Source organism: Uranotaenia lowii, chromosome 3, assembly GCF_029784155.1.
Source record: "Uranotaenia lowii strain MFRU-FL chromosome 3, ASM2978415v1, whole genome shotgun sequence".
Lineage (NCBI taxonomy): Eukaryota > Metazoa > Arthropoda > Insecta > Diptera > Culicidae > Uranotaenia > Uranotaenia lowii.
In genome coordinates, this window is record NC_073693.1 from 47,636,555 (window position 1) to 47,653,821 (window position 17,267).

At 36.5% G+C, this 17,267-nt stretch overlaps 1 protein-coding gene across 3 annotated transcripts in view; it reads right to left on the minus strand.

Annotated features, from left to right (window-relative positions):
- Positions 1–5,321: 5,321 nt before the first annotated feature.
- The window catches only part of LOC129751619 (LON peptidase N-terminal domain and RING finger protein 1), a 207,262-nt gene continuing 195,316 nt past the window's right edge, over positions 5,322–17,267 (minus strand). For all 3 annotated transcript variants that reach the window (XM_055747222.1, XM_055747224.1, XM_055747223.1), the window contains exon 7: positions 5,322–8,444. In XM_055747222.1, the coding sequence (XP_055603197.1) occupies positions 7,989–8,444 (456 nt within the window). In that variant the 3' untranslated portion in view covers positions 5,322–7,988. The remainder of the gene's footprint in view (positions 8,445–17,267) is intronic.

The window sequence follows — 17,267 nt, forward strand, 5'->3', positions numbered from 1 at the left end:
TTTCTGTTTTGTAGTATGTACTTGAATCGATTCACGGTCATCCATTATATGAATGCTTGATGAGATAAATTTCAAACCAAATCAATTAAATTGGATCTAATTTATTTGAATTTCTTAATAAAGGTTAGTTCGAAGTTTCATAATTCATATTTTAATGATGTTAAATCGAGGGAGAGATGAATCGTACAAGAGAATCTTTACTATGATTCAAAAACTCTATGGTTTTTTTTTGCAATCAAATTATGAATTTCTTGTAAACGCAAGTGAGAATAGTACTGCATTGGATTTTGGGATGAGTTAGACATCACTTTGTAAAGATTTATAATTGACAATAAACCAACTGTGAAAATAAAGAAAAAAATATAGAAATGGAAATTCTAATGGATATCTGAATTTCAGAATCGTCTTAGCTTTCTAATCTTGAAGTAAAGTTTTATTATAATATTTTTTCCCGATTCTTTCGGTTTTTAATATATTTTGAACTTCAAAGAAAAATCCTAATGAGGAATTTTCCGTTGCCGAATCTTCCTTGAAAATGGATTTCATGCGGCCTCAACATTTTGTATATTACGATTTAATTTATTTTCTAAAAAATTGTTGTCAAACAGAAAGATTAGAAAGTATCAACGACTGTCGATTGAAGTCAGACGTTTCTTAAGCATTTACAGGAAAACTAATCACTTCAATGGAGAACGTAACTACAATTTAAATTTCTTACTAATCAGGCAATTTAACACTTAAAGTCCAAAGGTATTTTTTCATTTATTAGAATGACCAAGATCTGTAAATCCATTAAACATGATAGTAATTTCTGAAAATTAAAGGAAATTGCCAATCTTATGATTCCGTTCATATGTATATAGTTTGAGTCTTTTTATTATTTTCTTCTATCTGATCGAATAAAAAAGAAACTGCATGGTAAAGGCAATCAATATATGTATGACTTCAGAAGAAAAAATATTCAAGTATTTCAGTGTTACAACAATATTCACTCCTCTTTTTGACTTTTTCAAATTTTTCATTCCATTAAAATCCAAAGCATAATGAAAAATTAAGAAGTTCAGATTTTGAAACAAATAGGTACAAAATTTATCACAATTTGCTCATGTAAATTCAGGCATATAAAGGATATTAGAAACAATTAAAAATATATCCCTAGATTTCATTACCTAGCTCAAATTATAAGTAGATAAATTGTTAGCAAATTCAAAGTCAACACACTTAGTAATTCAACAGAATCGAAAGTTGATTGGTATAATTCGGTCCATGGAATTGCCAGTTACAGCTGCTTGATTTTGGTAGACCGACTTTTCTTCAATTGAGCCTTTAAGTGATAAACAAACATTTTCGTTGATTAAACACCCCCACGGAGTGGAAATTTTTTGAAAATTCAAAAGCACATCTACTAGGGGAAGTTCGAAGTTTTTATAGAAATTCTATCATTTACGGGTATTTTGTAACGGTTTTTTGCCGCTTGGGGGGGGGGGGGGAGGGGGGGCGTGATCACCCCCCCCATAGGACCGCGCCTGGATACAGGTGCTCTAAGTGACGGCAACTAATAACTTCCTACTTTCTACCCACTTAAAATTGTTGAGATTTGTCCAATCGAAGCAATCGATGGGACAGATAACAACATACACATAATGAATAAACAATTAGATATGTAACCATAGGGATGGTTTTCCTATAAATAGGATGTTAGGATAGTAAATAAAGTATTCCAAGTTCTACCACCAACTAGTAAAGTCTCTCCTTTCCACTGCCGAAAGTGCTGCATCAACAAGTTATGGGCCCAGCACTAGTGGAAAGGAGGAGAAGCGGAATCAACAGTAGACAGTCATCCAGCCAGGAAGCCGATGGAAGGACAACGAGCCGAAGCCAAGAAAAGTCAACGAGCCGGGAACCGTGGAAGGTTGTAGGACCAGGATCCATCTGGAAGGTCGTCGGACCGGGAAGCCAGGTGGAGGTCGACAATCCAGGAAAACGGTGGTCGTCGGACAGGTGCCAAGGAAGGTCGTTGGGCCGAATCCATTGCGAGCTGCCCGGGATCCATAGGAAGGTCGGCGAGCCAGAGGAAGGTCGTCGTGCCATTGGTGAGGCATCGGGCCAATAGGAGAGCCGGAACCAAACAAGGTCGTCGGACCGGAGCCACTGGAAGGTCGTCGGACCGGTGCCATGAAAGGTCGTAGGGCTGGGACCGCGAACGCAGCCGCCGGACCAGAGTCATTGGTAGGTCGTCGAACCGAAAGCCATGGGCCATTGGTAGGTCGTCGAACCGGAAGGCCATGGAAGGTTGGCGGGCCGGTATCATGGAACGTCGTCAAGTCAGGAACCAGCTGGTGGTCGTTGGACCAGGAGCCACTGGAGGACTTACGAGGGGGATACCACGAAAGGTCGTCGAGCCGGTGCCACGGAAGGTCGTTGGACCGGAAAGCCAAGTGGAGGTCGTCGGACTGGAACCACTGGGAGGCGCAGGCCTCAGGAAAGGCGTCGAGGCGAAGGAGAAAGCTTCGAGCCACAGGAAGACCGCTGAGACCAGAGCCATGGAAGGTCGTCGGGCCAGAGCCATTGGGAGGTCGTCGTGCCAAATCCCGGTGGAGGTCGCCGAACTGGAGCCATGGAAGGTCATCGCGTTGCAACAGGGGCGAGAGCGTTGTTACAGTTGATTTTTTGAACCTTTTCGATGGTGTGATTTGAGCAAAAATACAGTTAAAAACCCAACCCTTATCAAAAACAAACCAACTTGTTCGACCAGATTTGGCCCACTGTATCGAACTTATTAAAAAAAAACCCGACAGCCCACAGTCCACCAAAAACTGAAAAAGAAAAAAGAAAAATCTGGTCCGGTCTGTCATCGATATTGCCGGGGTCAGTTTTTTGTAAAATTTGAGGAGAGTGGTGCTTCGACTGGAGCGCTCACGATTCACGAGCGCACAAATTGTGAGGCCCCAGCAACCGGAAGCATGGCCACCGAAGTGCGCAACATTGGGCGACGCCCGTGGCGATACCGCTACCAGAACGAAAACGGGAAAGTCGTGTGGAATCCAAGCCGTCATCAGTTGTTGTCGTACATTGGTCCATCATCAACAGAACGTCCAGCGACTGTCACTGCTCGTCGACAAAATCAACTGGTCCCACGGTGCAAGAGATGCGGTAGCTGTAGCTCCACTCAATCGGTGCAAAGACAACGGTCCGTTCCGCCAGGGCGGAGTATCGTTTACGGTAACTCCAGCAGCAGAAAAAAAGAATTTCGCAACAACATCCGACACGGCAATGTCGTGCGCGCCATCGGTTCGATATCAGCCGCACCTCCGGCTGTGTGGAAAGTGCTGCACTAGCAGCAGAGCAACAACAACAACAACCGGCACGACAATTCGGTGCGTCGCAATCGGTGCCAGCAGCAGTACAACAACACCAGCAGCATCATGGCCAGGCGGTCGAGCGTCTCGGAGGCAAGTACGAGGCCGAAAGTGGGGCCATGCATGGTTCCCAGGAAGCTGCCAGTTGGACTCAAGCCGTAAGTCTTCTTCTTCTTTATTCTGGCTGCACTTCAGCAGCTCGTTTCTATGGGACCGATCACGAGAAAGCCGTAAGTCGAATCTTAACAAAACCACACTCTGACAAAAAGACCAGAATAGTCGGGAAATATGGTGGGTAAAAATAAAAGTGGCCTATTGTAAAAATTTAATAAATGTTTTCGTTTTTTTTTATTGTGGCGACGACCATAAGAAACCTCCATTTCAGCGTATTCCGGTGCGTGCATTGAAGAGTAGCATCTCCAACTTCAAGAGGAGCCGCCGGAGGCAGTTAAAAGACTGCGAATGTGTATGTTGAGGAGGAGTGTTGAGATTTGTCCAATCGAAGCAATCGATGGGACAGATAACAACATACACATAATGAATAAACAATTAGATATGTAACCATAGGGATGGTTTTCCTATAAAAAGGATGTTAGGATAGTAAATAAAGTATTCCAGTTTCTACCCTCAAGTAGTAAAGTCTCTCCTTTCCACTACCCAAGTGCTGCATCAGCAAAAAAAAAAATCAAAAATTGGTTCGCAACTGCAAAATCAAACATATTTGCTTATTTCTTGAGCATTTTTCGTTTAAGGCCGCGGGCATCGTTTACGCATCCGGAAGGATGAAAATCCCATCAGAAGAAAAAGTCGCGGTCTGCGGTGCTAGGTGTCCTGATTTTTCAGAATTTGTCCTAATTTTCGAGAGACTGTCCTGATTTTTAAGGAGCTGTCGTGTTGTTCTGAATTTAAATTTTTTTTTCTAAAATGTTGCGGGCTTTCCGAAAAAACATATAAGTTATGATCGAATTTGTAATTAATCTATGAGAACGCTGTAATAAAAAATTTAAATTCGTTCAACCGATGGTAATCTTCGGTTCAGATGATAAATATTTAAATGGTGTTTTAGCTATGAACTGGCAGCCAAGAAGCTGCTCACTTCTGTTGCATAAATTAAGGCGTTTACAGCATTTGTACTTCACGTTAATTTATCAATCTAAGCAGGGCTGCGTGTAATTTCCATAAATTCAGAGGTGTCCTGAAAAATCTTTTGATTAGTTTTTTTCATGATGTCCTGATTCTTGACAAAACTACCTGGCACTCTGATCGCGGTTCATCTCAGGTGGAGTGGAAAGCAAGGTTTTTAGAAACCTTGAACACGAAAAATCTTTTTTCGTCAATAGCTCAAAAACACGACATAAGTTTGTTTTGCAGCATGGTGGGTATTTTGAACTAATCTCATTGTTAAAATCTCATCCAAATGTTTTAATTTTGGTTTCCCCCGATTTCCACCGCGGAAATGTGCTCATATTGAAGGAATCGAAATAAAAACATTTTTAAAAAGTTTTAAACAATGAGTCTGGTTCAAAATTCAGCGTTTTACCTGTGGTTTTACTATTACCCATCGATTCCAAAAGTATCATGCAATATCTTGAGGTGCCAGGTGGTTTTATCGAAAAGCACTGCTTAGATTGTATAAATAAAGGCGTAAAACAGGTGCATGCTGTAAACGCCTTCATTTATGGAGCAGCAGTACGCAGCTTCTTGGCTGGCCTGCTAGTTCATATTGAAAAACACCATTTAAATATATGAGGTGTACCGCACTACGCCCTTTACATTTAAATTTCCTTCACTGACAGTCATGGGCAGAATGTGTAGAATAGTACCGACTTTTTCCCGACGAATCATGTGAGTACTTTCCTCAGTGAAAAGGTTGAAATTGTTCCTCTACATTTGACAATGGGCTGTGATATTCCGATCGTTTTTCTTTCGTTTACCCGATAGACACATGCAAAACAAAACTGCTTATTTCTGTCAAAGATTATTACCATATTTATTTCAATCATACAGCTTAACCTACGTAGTGAACATTAAAGAGAAGGGTAAAAATCATAATCGGGAAAAAGGCTTACAAAATGAGACTGCGCAGCAAATGACGACGGCGACGTGCTTAGCATATAGAAGATAGTACACAGTATAGTTTTAAAGTAACTTAATAACGAACATTACACGAATTATCACAAATTTACGATTTCCTTTCGGTTGTAGTTGTTGTTCACAAACTATTAGAATAACTGACACGGGACTCTAAAAACGGAACAAAAAAATTACAAAAAATGTTTAAACCAATATGGACCTATCGATTTCGACGAAAGCTGTCGTCGGTTACTGTTTTGATTCAAGAATTCCTATTTATTTAGGTGGTGGATTGTATTCGTTTTTATAAATTTTCATTTCATTCGTTCGCTATAAATTTAGTCTTCCAACGGATTCCTATCAACAAGCGCTAACCTAGAACTTATAACAGTTTTAAAAATGTCGGTCGGGGGACAACAGATTGTATGGTTTGTGAGGGTTTGATTTTTTTATTTGTTTTTCTCTTTTCTTTGCTAAACATATTTTATTCACAGCATGTTTGTTTTCAGTTTCGTAAAATTGAAAATATTAACCTATGGTTTGTTTTTCCTTTTTTTTCAACTGATCCTGCACTAGAAATTAACCATTTTTACACGAATTTTACAAATATATGTTCAAGCTTGGGAAAGTGAGAAACACATTTATTTCAGTGCAGTCGGACTACTTTGATCCGCGAATTTCGAAATATAGTGGTTTTTAGCTGATTGGGATTGTTTGATTTTTAGAGAACTTCCGTATAATTTGATATTTCATTTCAAAGTTTTCGTTTTGGGTTTGTATTGTTTGGATTGGGTTTTTTTTTTGTTTACAGAGAAGATTGTCCTCACAGTACGCCCATAGCTTGGCGTTCCCCCTTTTTTATCACAAGAAAAGATAGTTTAAGATTACAACAGAATTCCAAACGAACTGTTTGATTTAAACAAATTTATCGGGAGAAATCATATTTTAAAATAAAGTTCAATTTTAAATTTTACCAATTATTTTAACGTTGAATTTTTAGGTTTTGGTATATTTGACATCTTAGACATTTTTGAATAGAAATTTTATATTTTCTTCTGTTCTACAAAGTTCGGATTACGGAGAAAAATTAAAAATTTTGATTATTCTTTTTACCTGAGTTCTGGTTTTGATTCCGATTTTTTTTTTTGCAATCGTATCGTAAAATTTTAGGCGAATATGAAAAAAAAGGTTTCGATTCAAGTACAGAAAAAAAAAATTCGTTGATTTAGTTGAAGTTTTTTGATTTACACTACGATATGGATGAAAACGTGAAGGAAAATGCATTTCATAAATACATAATTCGCGTAACACTGGAAAGTTGAATAAGCACATGGCTTAACATTTCGATGCGTTAAAGTTGGAAAGAATGGCGTAACAATATATGATGCTTTCGTATGTGAATGTAAATTTTCGGCTCGTTTCTACAAATAGTCGAATGTGTTTAATGCATTAAAGAGTTTCGATGCGGAAAAATGTCGCTCAAGAGCAAAATGGCTGAAAGTTTTTAAGATTTATGAATTGTTTTTCTTTTTAAGGAAATTTGATTGGAAATTCAATGAGGTTGAGAATTGATTTAGGAAAGCTTAATAGATGGAAAAATGTGTAACAATTTGGAAGAAAGGAAATTTGAAAAAGTTAACACTCATATTTGGAATTCTGTTTTTTGTTTGTTTGCTGTTGTAATTTTTCACACATTTTCACACGAACTTTTTATTTAGTTGAAGTTTTTTGTTTGTTTGTTTTTTTTTCATAAAAGTAGCTCTTATCAGACTAAATATTTTTTGGTATTCTGAAGAGGAATCTTTTCGAGTTGAAGATGTGGAAAGAAGAACTTGCTGGAACCATGCAGAGATGAAAAGTTTTGAATGTTTCGAAAAGCGATAGAAAGGTTGTTGTTGTTAAAAGGATTTGATTGAATTTGTTTTGTATTATCTATATAGGAAATAGAGAGAGAAAGAGGGAGAAGATTAACTTTTGAATACAAGTGACTGGATGAGAGAGGTTTTCTTATAGCTAAGTTTACGTTTCCGTATTTCTGTTGATTTTTGTTTTCTTCCTTTCATTATATATGGCATCAATTTTGGTTAAACAGTACACGATTACAAACAGAAAACACTCACAATACTCTAATGTAGTTTGTAGTGGCTTTTTCCTTACTTATTTCTTTTTTTTATCTTCCATAGGGTAGTTGATCCACAAATTGCTTCCAAACCTGAACATTTACACACTTCCTCTATGTTGGTGTATAGTTTTTTTCCTCTTTTCTGTGTTAGGTAATATTTGTGTTTGTGTGTGCGGGTGTTTTGCTGTGTGATTGAGAGTTGTACATTTCAGTTAGAGAACCTTTGAGTGGTTTTTCTATTTTCCATTTTCTCTATTGTTTATTGTTATCCTTTGTTAATAATTAGCTAGGAGTTGTTTATTTCTTCTCTCTCTACAATCTACCAGTTTTTTTTCTATTGAAGGGATTGATTTGCTTTCAGTTTTTTTCTTGATATTTGTTATTCAAATTCTGGAAAAAATGGAATTTAATATTTTGTTTTTCTTGTTTTTTTTTTACAGAAGATAGTCTGCCGTTTCCGTCGATTGGCTCAGGTGATGATGATGATGATGATTATGATGATGGTGAACAGTTGAGGTAGTTCTTTCTCGTAGGCAACAATCGATTGCTTGGCATTGTGGTTGTTGTTGTTGTTGATCGTGTTCCTGATGCTGGTGCTGCTGCTGAGAATGATGATCGTGGTGGTGATGATGATGATGATGGTGATGCTGCTCCTGGTGCTGCTGCTGATGATCATGATGATGGTGCTGATGATGTTGAGACTGATGCTGAACGACAACCACGTCCGGTCCCTGGAGCTCGTCGCAACATCCGGCTGGAGGTGGAGAAGCCGGTGACGAGGGAACGATGCAGACCGATCGTTTCCGCTTCCGCTGGGCCGATTCCAGATTGAGCGTTTTGTCGATTGCCCGCAAGCGCTTTTCCAAACTGGTGGTCGAGAGGATTCCGACCTGGAAAAGACATAAATTGAGAATGTGGTAAGAATTGATTAAGTTAACTTGGCTCATCAAAAGATAGAAAAGACAATTTACAGAATTTACAGAATTCACATGATTTAACTTTTAGGTTAATATGGGAAAATTTAACATTTGGTTCTAAAAAACGAACATAATTTAATGAAAATATTGCAAGAAGAGCAGTAATGGGAAATGCAAGTTGAGAAGACCGCAATATAAAATTTAAACTTGCGAATTGGGAGGACCAGCTCAAACGCAAAAATTGCGAGTTTGGAGAACCGCAAAAAAAACGAGTTGAGAGGACCGCAAGATAAATTAAAACTTTTGAGTTGGGAGAACCGCAATTTTTAGAAGAATGCGAGTGAGTAGCACTGCAAAATTGATTGAAAATATTTTGGAGAGGACAGTAATGGAAAATGCGAGTTGAAAGGACCGCAAGATAAAATTGAAACTTACGAGTTGGAAGAACCGAAATAATGAAAAGAATACGAGTGAGTAGGACAGCAAATTTAATAAAAAATATTGCTCGGAGAACAGTAACGAATAATGCGAGTTTTGAGGACCGCTAGATAAAACTAAACTTTCGAGTTGAGAGAACCGCAACACTGAAAAGAATGCGATTGAGTTGGACCGCAAAATTTAATGAAAATATTGCGAGAAGGACAGTAAAGTAAAATGCGAGTTCTGAGGACCGCAAGCTAAAATTAAAACTTGCGATTTAGGAAAACCGAAATGATGAAAAGAATGCGAGTTAGTAGAACCGGAAAATTTAATGAAAATATTGCGGGGAGGACAGAATTGGAAAATGCGAGTTGTGAGGACCGCAGGATAAAATTAAAACTTGCAAGTTGGGAGAACCGCAAGATAAAATTAAAGATTGCCAGATGGGAAAACTGCAATAATGAAAAAATGCGAGTGAGTAGAACAGCAAAATTTCATGAAAATATTGCGAGGAGGACATTAATGGAAAATACGCGTTGAGAGGACCGCAAGATAAAATTAAAACTTGCAAATTGGGAGAACCGCAATAATGAAAAGAATTCGAATGAGCAACAACTTGCAAATTCAATGAAAATATTGCGAGAAGAACAGTAACGAAAAATGCGAGTTGTGAGGACCGCAAGATAATATTGCGAGTTTGGAGGACCGCTAGGAAAAATACGAGTTGTGAGGACCGCAAGATAAAATTTAAACTTGAGAGTTGGAATAACCGCAATTATGAAATAAATGCGAGTGAGTAGGAACGCAAAATTTAATGAAAATTCGAGTGAATCAGGTCGCAAAATTTTATGAAAATATTACGAAGAGAACAGCAATGGAAAATGCGAGTTGAGAGGACCGCAAGATAAAATTTAAACTTTCATGCTGGGAGACCCACAATAATGGAAATAATGCGAATGAGTTGGATCGCAAAGTTTAATGAAAATATAGCGAGGAGAACAGTAATGAACAATGCGAGTTGAGAGGACCGCAAGATAAAATTAAAACTTGCAAGTTGGGAGAACCGCTATAATGTAAATAATGCAAGTAAGTAGGACCACTAAATTTAATGAAAAAATTGCGAGGAGAACAGTGATGGAAAATTCGAGATGTGAGGACCGCAAGAGAAAATTAAATCTTGTGATTGAGAGAACCGCAATAATGAAAAAATTCGAGTGAGTCGGATCGCAAAATCAAATGAAAATATTGCGAGGAGAACATTAATGGAAAATGCGATTTGAGAGGACCGCAGAATAAAATTAAAACTTGCGAATTGGGAGAACCGCAATAATAAAAAGAATGCGAGTGAGTCGAGCTTAGCTTAGCTTAGCTAAGCTATGAATGCGAGTGAGTAGAACCGTAAAATTCAATGAAAATGCGAGTTGAGAGGACCACAAGATAAAATTAAAGATTGCGAGATGGGAGGACCGCCGTAATGGAAAAAAATGCGAGGTGAGAAGAACGAAAGATAATATTAAAGATTGCGAATTGGAAGGACCACATTTAACGCAAAAATTTCGAGTTTGGAGGACCACTAGGAAAAATACGAGTTGTGAGGACCGCAAGATAAAATTAGAACTTGCGAGATGGGAGCACCAAAGTAAAGAAAAACTGCGAGTTTGGAGGAACGCAAGATAATATTAAGGATTGCGAATTGGGAGGACCACATTAAACGCAAAATTGCGAGTTGTGAAGACCGCTAGGAAAAATGTAAAATAGAAACTTGCAAGTTGGGAGAACCGCAAGAATAAAAATAAAGCGAGTGATTTGGACCGAAAAATAATATTAAAGATTTCGAATTAAAGGACCAAATTAAACGCAAAACTTGCGAGGAAAACTAAGAGTTTTGAGGACCTTAAGATAAAATTAAAAATTGTGAGTTTGGAGAACCGCAATAATGAAAAGAATGCGAGTGAGTAGGACCGCAAAGTTAAATACAAATATTTCGGGAAGGACAATAATGGAAAATGCATGTTGAGAGGACCGCAAGATAAAATTAAAGATTGCAAGATAGGAGAACCGTAATACTTAAACGAATGCGAGTGAGTAGGGTCGCAAAATTTAATGAAAATATTGTGAGAAGAACAGTATTGGAAAATGCGAGTTGAGGGGACCGCAAGATAAAATTAAAGCTTGAGAGTTGGGAGGACCGCAATAATGCAAAAATGCGAATGAGTAGGACCGTAAAATTCAATGAAAATTTTACAAGGAGAACAGCAATGAAAAATGCGAGTTGTGAAGACTGCAAAATAAAATTATATTTTGCGAGTTGGGAAAACCGTTATAAAGAAAAGAGCGCGAGTGAGTAGGGCGGCAAAATTTAATGAGAATATTGCGGAAAACAGTAATGGAAAAGGGGAAGTAGTAGGAAGAACCACAATAATGAAAAAAAAATGCGAGGTTTGGGAGTTTCTCAATCAAATTACTATCATACAGTAAGGTTATTCAAGCGTAACATCTAGACTTAAAACTAATGTTAAAACCTCAAAAACCCATCCCAAGTTCAAAATTCTGCTACAGTTTTCTCACTTGTTCATACAATTAAGTCTTAATATTAAATTTTAAATTAAATTAAACCCATTTCGGATAACCATTTCCAAAAACCAAAGTTGTATTTCTATTTTCGTATTTTGGATTCTGTATCCAGTTTAGGATTTTTGATTTTCATTTCAAATAATCATAAGAAATTAGAAATGAAAAGCTGCTTTGGAATCCTGGTTCAAATTTGGTTTTGCATTTCATATCAAATTTGAATCATGTGATAATAGCTTACCGAACATGAAAAAAGAAAAACTTAGTTTTATATTCGAATTCTTAGTTCTTAAACTTAATTCTTAAACAAAATTCAAACATTTAAAGCTTCTAAATGGCGATCCAAAATTGGAAACTCAGATTCAGATTTATTATTTGAAATTCATATTTTAATACAGATTCACAATACAGATAAAAAATAAATTATTTTGAATAATAAATTTAGATAAAACCAAAACTAAAGTATTTAAATAATAGATTCATAAATGAGGGCTTTGAAACTTGTCTCATCAAATTCTGATCTGGAATTAAGATTCGAAAATCGTATTTTTAGTGCATTCCAGAAATCCTTTAGGAATTCGGAAACAGATTCTCAGCTCTATTTTTAAATTCAGGATCAAAATTCTGGAGGATCAACAGGATTTTCTTTATGGAATTGATCATTATTTATGAAAAATATGTGCTGTTAAAGAAACCTGTACCTGCACCCAAGATAATTTTGAAATTATTTTTATGGGGTTTTCACGTAAACTAATATTTTGTTGCATCATTTCGATTCTTCGTGAATCCTGAGAAACCAGAATTTTTCAAGTGCGCCCTGGTAGTAACCACTTTACTTTCACATAATTGCCTCTTTAATTTCACGTAAAATCTAAGTAGATGCTTTAAATCGATTTCAAGTATTTTTTGTTCTCCTCAAATACTCATAAGAAAAGGACAGTTGACTTTGTTCGTTCTGTGGAAAAATGTTTGAGAAAGTTTGGATTTTTCTCGCTAGGAACACACTGAAAACCGCGACTACTGTCAGTTTACTCAGGATTAATTGGAAGGTGAGTTGTCACAATATTCGGGATTCATAGCTGAATAGATTTACTGTTGATTTGGACAGTGAAATTGAAATTCTTAACCGAATAATTTTTTTTTCTAGGCAACGAAACATCTTTTTGCTCAAGGTTGGTGTTGGATTTCCAGACGTAGCATCTACGTGAAAATCAAGTGGATAAAAATTATGTAGTTTTTCACGTAGCCGCTACGTGCAGATTATTTTGCGTGTGGTCTTCATCTAAAAAATCTTTACTAAATTCTATATTTTTTCGGTACATTATTCAATATTTTCAACATTGCAGTTTGTTCAAAAGCTTAATTTCATACTTAAATTATTCCATTTAGCATTGAGCAAATTTGATCCAAAAATTTTTATCTCTTCATGTTTTTTTTAATTTTATTTATTTCCATCAAAGGTTAAAATATTTGAATTTGTAAAAAAGTTTGGAATATTGGGCTTGTTTGATTTGAGTACAGAATAAGTTTTTTTTAAGGGATTGAAGGCTCTCCTGAAGAAACTTATTTTATGCTCAAATCAAATAAGTTTTATCTACGAGACTCATCAACAAATTCAAAGATTGTAATCACCGATGAAAGCGAATTCCATATTTTGTTACTGAAGGTTCCATTATAAAAATTAAGCTAACATTTTAGGTTTAGTTCCAATTAGCTAAAGTAACGATTAAATAGGAAAACTATTAATGTAAAAATACTTAAAAATGAATAATCATATACCTAGTTACAAACATTTTTGGAGTTTTTTTTTATTCGTACATTTTTTGTAATTTCTTTTTTTTTATTATTCGCACATGGTTGGGCAAAAAAATCGACTGTACATTGCAAACAATCAACATGGAAGCCGAAAAAAAGGGAAAAAATCTGCACAGTTCTTTTTTGGAAATTCCATTGTAGTCTGCATCTAGGCTAGCTGAACAGTTGAAATTGCCCAGAAATACCGTATGGCGTGTTATCAAAGGGTATAATGACACATTGACGACGATTTAGAAGCCTCAAGCCAATCGTCCGAGTGGAACTTTCGTAGTGAAAATGTTATTCGGGGAAGTGGAACTGTTGACCGGAAACCGCGTTATAAGATTTTGAAAACGATTAGGAGGAATTCCAATCTGTCTGACAAGGATTTGGAAAATTTTGTGCTGTCCATAGTACCGTAAGGAGAATTTGAATCCGGGAAGGAATCAAGTCGTATCGAGCTAGCAAACAGCCAAGTAGATCCATAAAACAAAATAGTGTGGCCAAAATCCGTGCTCTGAAGCTATACGACCAGGTGCTGACCAAATTCGAAAGGGGCCTTCTGATGGACGATGAAACCTATGTCAAGGCTGACTTCGGACAAACCCCCGGTTAAAAATTTTACTTGGCAATGGCTCGGGGGAAAGTTCCAGCCAAATTTAAATTTCTATTTGCTGACAAATTTGCACGAAATATTAAGATTTGGCAGGGCATTTGCAGCTGTGGCACAAAAAAACGAAAGTTTTCGATACAAATAAGACAATGACGTCCAAAAAGAGTGTCTTCAAAACGAATTTTGCCGTTAAACTCGATCACACGACCATCCCGTAATGTTTTGGCCAGAGAAAGGGGTCCAGTTTGTTCCGAAAAACCTCAACCTACCCATCTGCTCTCAGTTCCGCCCTATTGAGAAATATTGGGTAACTAGCTGATCCCGTACGAACTTCGTTTCGCTTTAAATCATTGGTACGTCAAAATGAGTTTAGAAAATGAATTCGAAACATTCTTTCCATAATTTTGGGGAAAAAATTCAACAGTGTTTAAATTTGCTACTATTACTATTACTTGAAATTCAAATTAAACGGTTGATTGGCTTTTTATTAAAATTTATGTGAGAGTGTTTTCTTCTCGATCGGTTGCAAAATCTACCCAGACAACCAGAAGTCGTATTTTCTTTTACAGATTACATCGTATAGAATGTTATTTATACTCATTTTCGTATATCTGCACCTACAATGTTCGGTCCATGCATATTCTTTATCGTATTTAAAAGCATTGCATGATTTTATTACGACAAGTAGTATTTATGTGCATATGAACTCGACCTTTGTGTACGACAATTCGCAAAAAATCCGTGAAACGACTGATATACGGAGATCAGCCGTGATTGAGAGATTTTGTCGTGCTGTGCATAAAACAATTCGAAATAAAAGACGTATATAACTGCATTGATTCGTAATAATGTGCATGCAATTGTATACCTTTGCAAATTAATTCGCATGTCTGATTTTCGTAAAACGTATTTGCTGGCAATCGTAAAAGAATACAAAAAAGTTCAATAAAATCGTTTATGATAATGGGACATCGATGATTGGAATCGTATTAAAGGAGGCTTCAAAATGTTGGTCTATTTTTAGATCATCGATGACGTGTTCTACGATTTAAAAGATTTAAGTTATAGAAATATACGATTTGCTTTTGGTTCAATGCCTTTGAAGCAAATCCCCTTGAATTTATATATACCAGATAGCGTCGAGGAACGATCATGAGCTGCTGATCGAATCGTCAGGGGATCAAGTCCAGGCGCTAACAATAAATTCATGAACGTGGAAAAAAAATCAGCAATCAGGCAAATAATAAATGTGTACGATATAAACTTGAATTTGACAGCAAAAAAACACATTTCTTTGAAACAATCTTATTTTTATTATTTTTTGAGGATGATTAAACCCATTGGTTTAAAATCCCAAAAAAATTTTTTTTTTCAACTGACGGAAAATGCGGAAAATGGGAGCCCTGCACTCAAGTTGCAAAAGACGACCAAACAAGTCGTCAAACTTTCCATATTGTTACGAAAAATGTCGTATATTACAACCTCAATCATCTATATGATGATGTGAATTGTCATAGTATATTCGAAATAGAATCAGGGTAGTCGTAAATGATGCGCATGACAAGTCGTGCAAATCGTAATTTAATACAATCCAAATCAAGAATATGTTTGCTAATGTACCTATATGGCCTCCAAAATGATACGTATATACTGGTTTTGCTACATTATATACGATATGTTTACACGTATATTTGCACGTATATTTGCGTTGCAAATGCGAAATACCCACCAAATGGTTGTCTGGGTAGACATTATGGCAGAAACATGTACTATTTCTTTATATGCACGACTCTTTTGCTTGACTTTCACACTTAAATTGGTATCAATTAACTGCCTCCAACAAAATTATTGCACAAAACACTGAACTTTCAATGAAACCCTCTTTTTCTGCCCCATGGCCCGAAATTCGATAATTGAACCCAACTTTACGTTCCTCAAAACTCCCTTGTGCCATTTTTTCTTTTCAAATTATGTGTAAAATAACGTCAGGAACTTGAAAACAGTGAACAGTGAATATAGACGCCCTTTTCGCCGACCCTTGACACGGAACATGTTACCTGGAGTCAATTGTTCATAGTTTATAACCCTCATCTGAACATTTTCATCTCAATCCGATGCATGATCACGACAATATCGCGAAAACAGTGAGCAACTGACATGGACGGCCTTTTTTTTGACCACGATTCAAAACTTGACACCTGAAATCAATTATCTTTTCTGTTAAACTCCCATGTGTCAATTTTCATTACAATTCTATGCTCAATCAAGAAAATATCGTAAAAACAGTGAACAGATAATAACCCCTTTTGCCGACCCCTGAGTCAAGATTTGAAACCTGAAAGCAAAAGAGCGTCCCTCAAAACTCCTATGCGGAAATTTTCATCTCAATCCAATGTAGAATAACGTCAAAATTGCAAAAACATTAATCAGTGAATATGGACGACCCCTTTGGCCGACCCCTGATCCTAAATTTAATAACTGTAATCGATTGTTCGTCTCTCAAAACACTCATGTGCAAATTTTCATCACAATCCAATGTAAAATAAAGCCAATATCGCAAAAACATTAATCAGTTGATATGGACGACCCCTTTTGCCGACCCCTGACCCTAAATTTGATAACTGCAATCGATTTCTCGTCTTTCAAAATACCCAAGTGCAAATTTTCAACACGATCCGACAAAAAATAACGTCAATATCGCGAAAACCATATTTGTGTTGTATGGACGACCCCCTTCAGAAGGGGTCATCCAAAAATCTGAAAACATTTTTCATCCTTCCTGGACCTATTGAGTATCCATGCCAAATTTCAGACCTCTAGCTCTTAAGACAGCTGAGTCTATAGAGGACAAACAAACAAACAAACAAACAAACAAACAAACAAACAAACAAACAAACAAACAAACAAACATACAGATAATTGCTTTTTATATATATACTAGCTGACCCGGTGTGCTTTGCTACACCTTTCAGAATCAAATGATATTTTCAGAAATCATTCAAATTTTTATTGTTTTTGGTATTATTTTAAATCAAATTAAGACGAAATTAATAAGCAACCGCTATAAAATGAGAGCTTCAGCTGGAGTTTCAAATTGCAACACAAACCATAACTTATATTCTGAATCTTGATTTATAAATTTGTTTTAAAGATCTGATAATTTTCATCTGTTTCCTTAAGTTTCGCCCTGAAAAAGAAGGGTCACAAATTAATCGTTCGTAAATAATCTAACTTATAAAGTATGGTTGTTTTTGCTGGATATGTTCTGGATTTATGCTAAAAAACTGATTAGAGAGCCCCCCCCCTGTCCTTCTCTGCACCCCCTGCTGAATGGAGATTGTAATCTTTAATAAATTTTTTTTTCGTTCTCAAAAATCCTCTTATATCAATTATAGTTC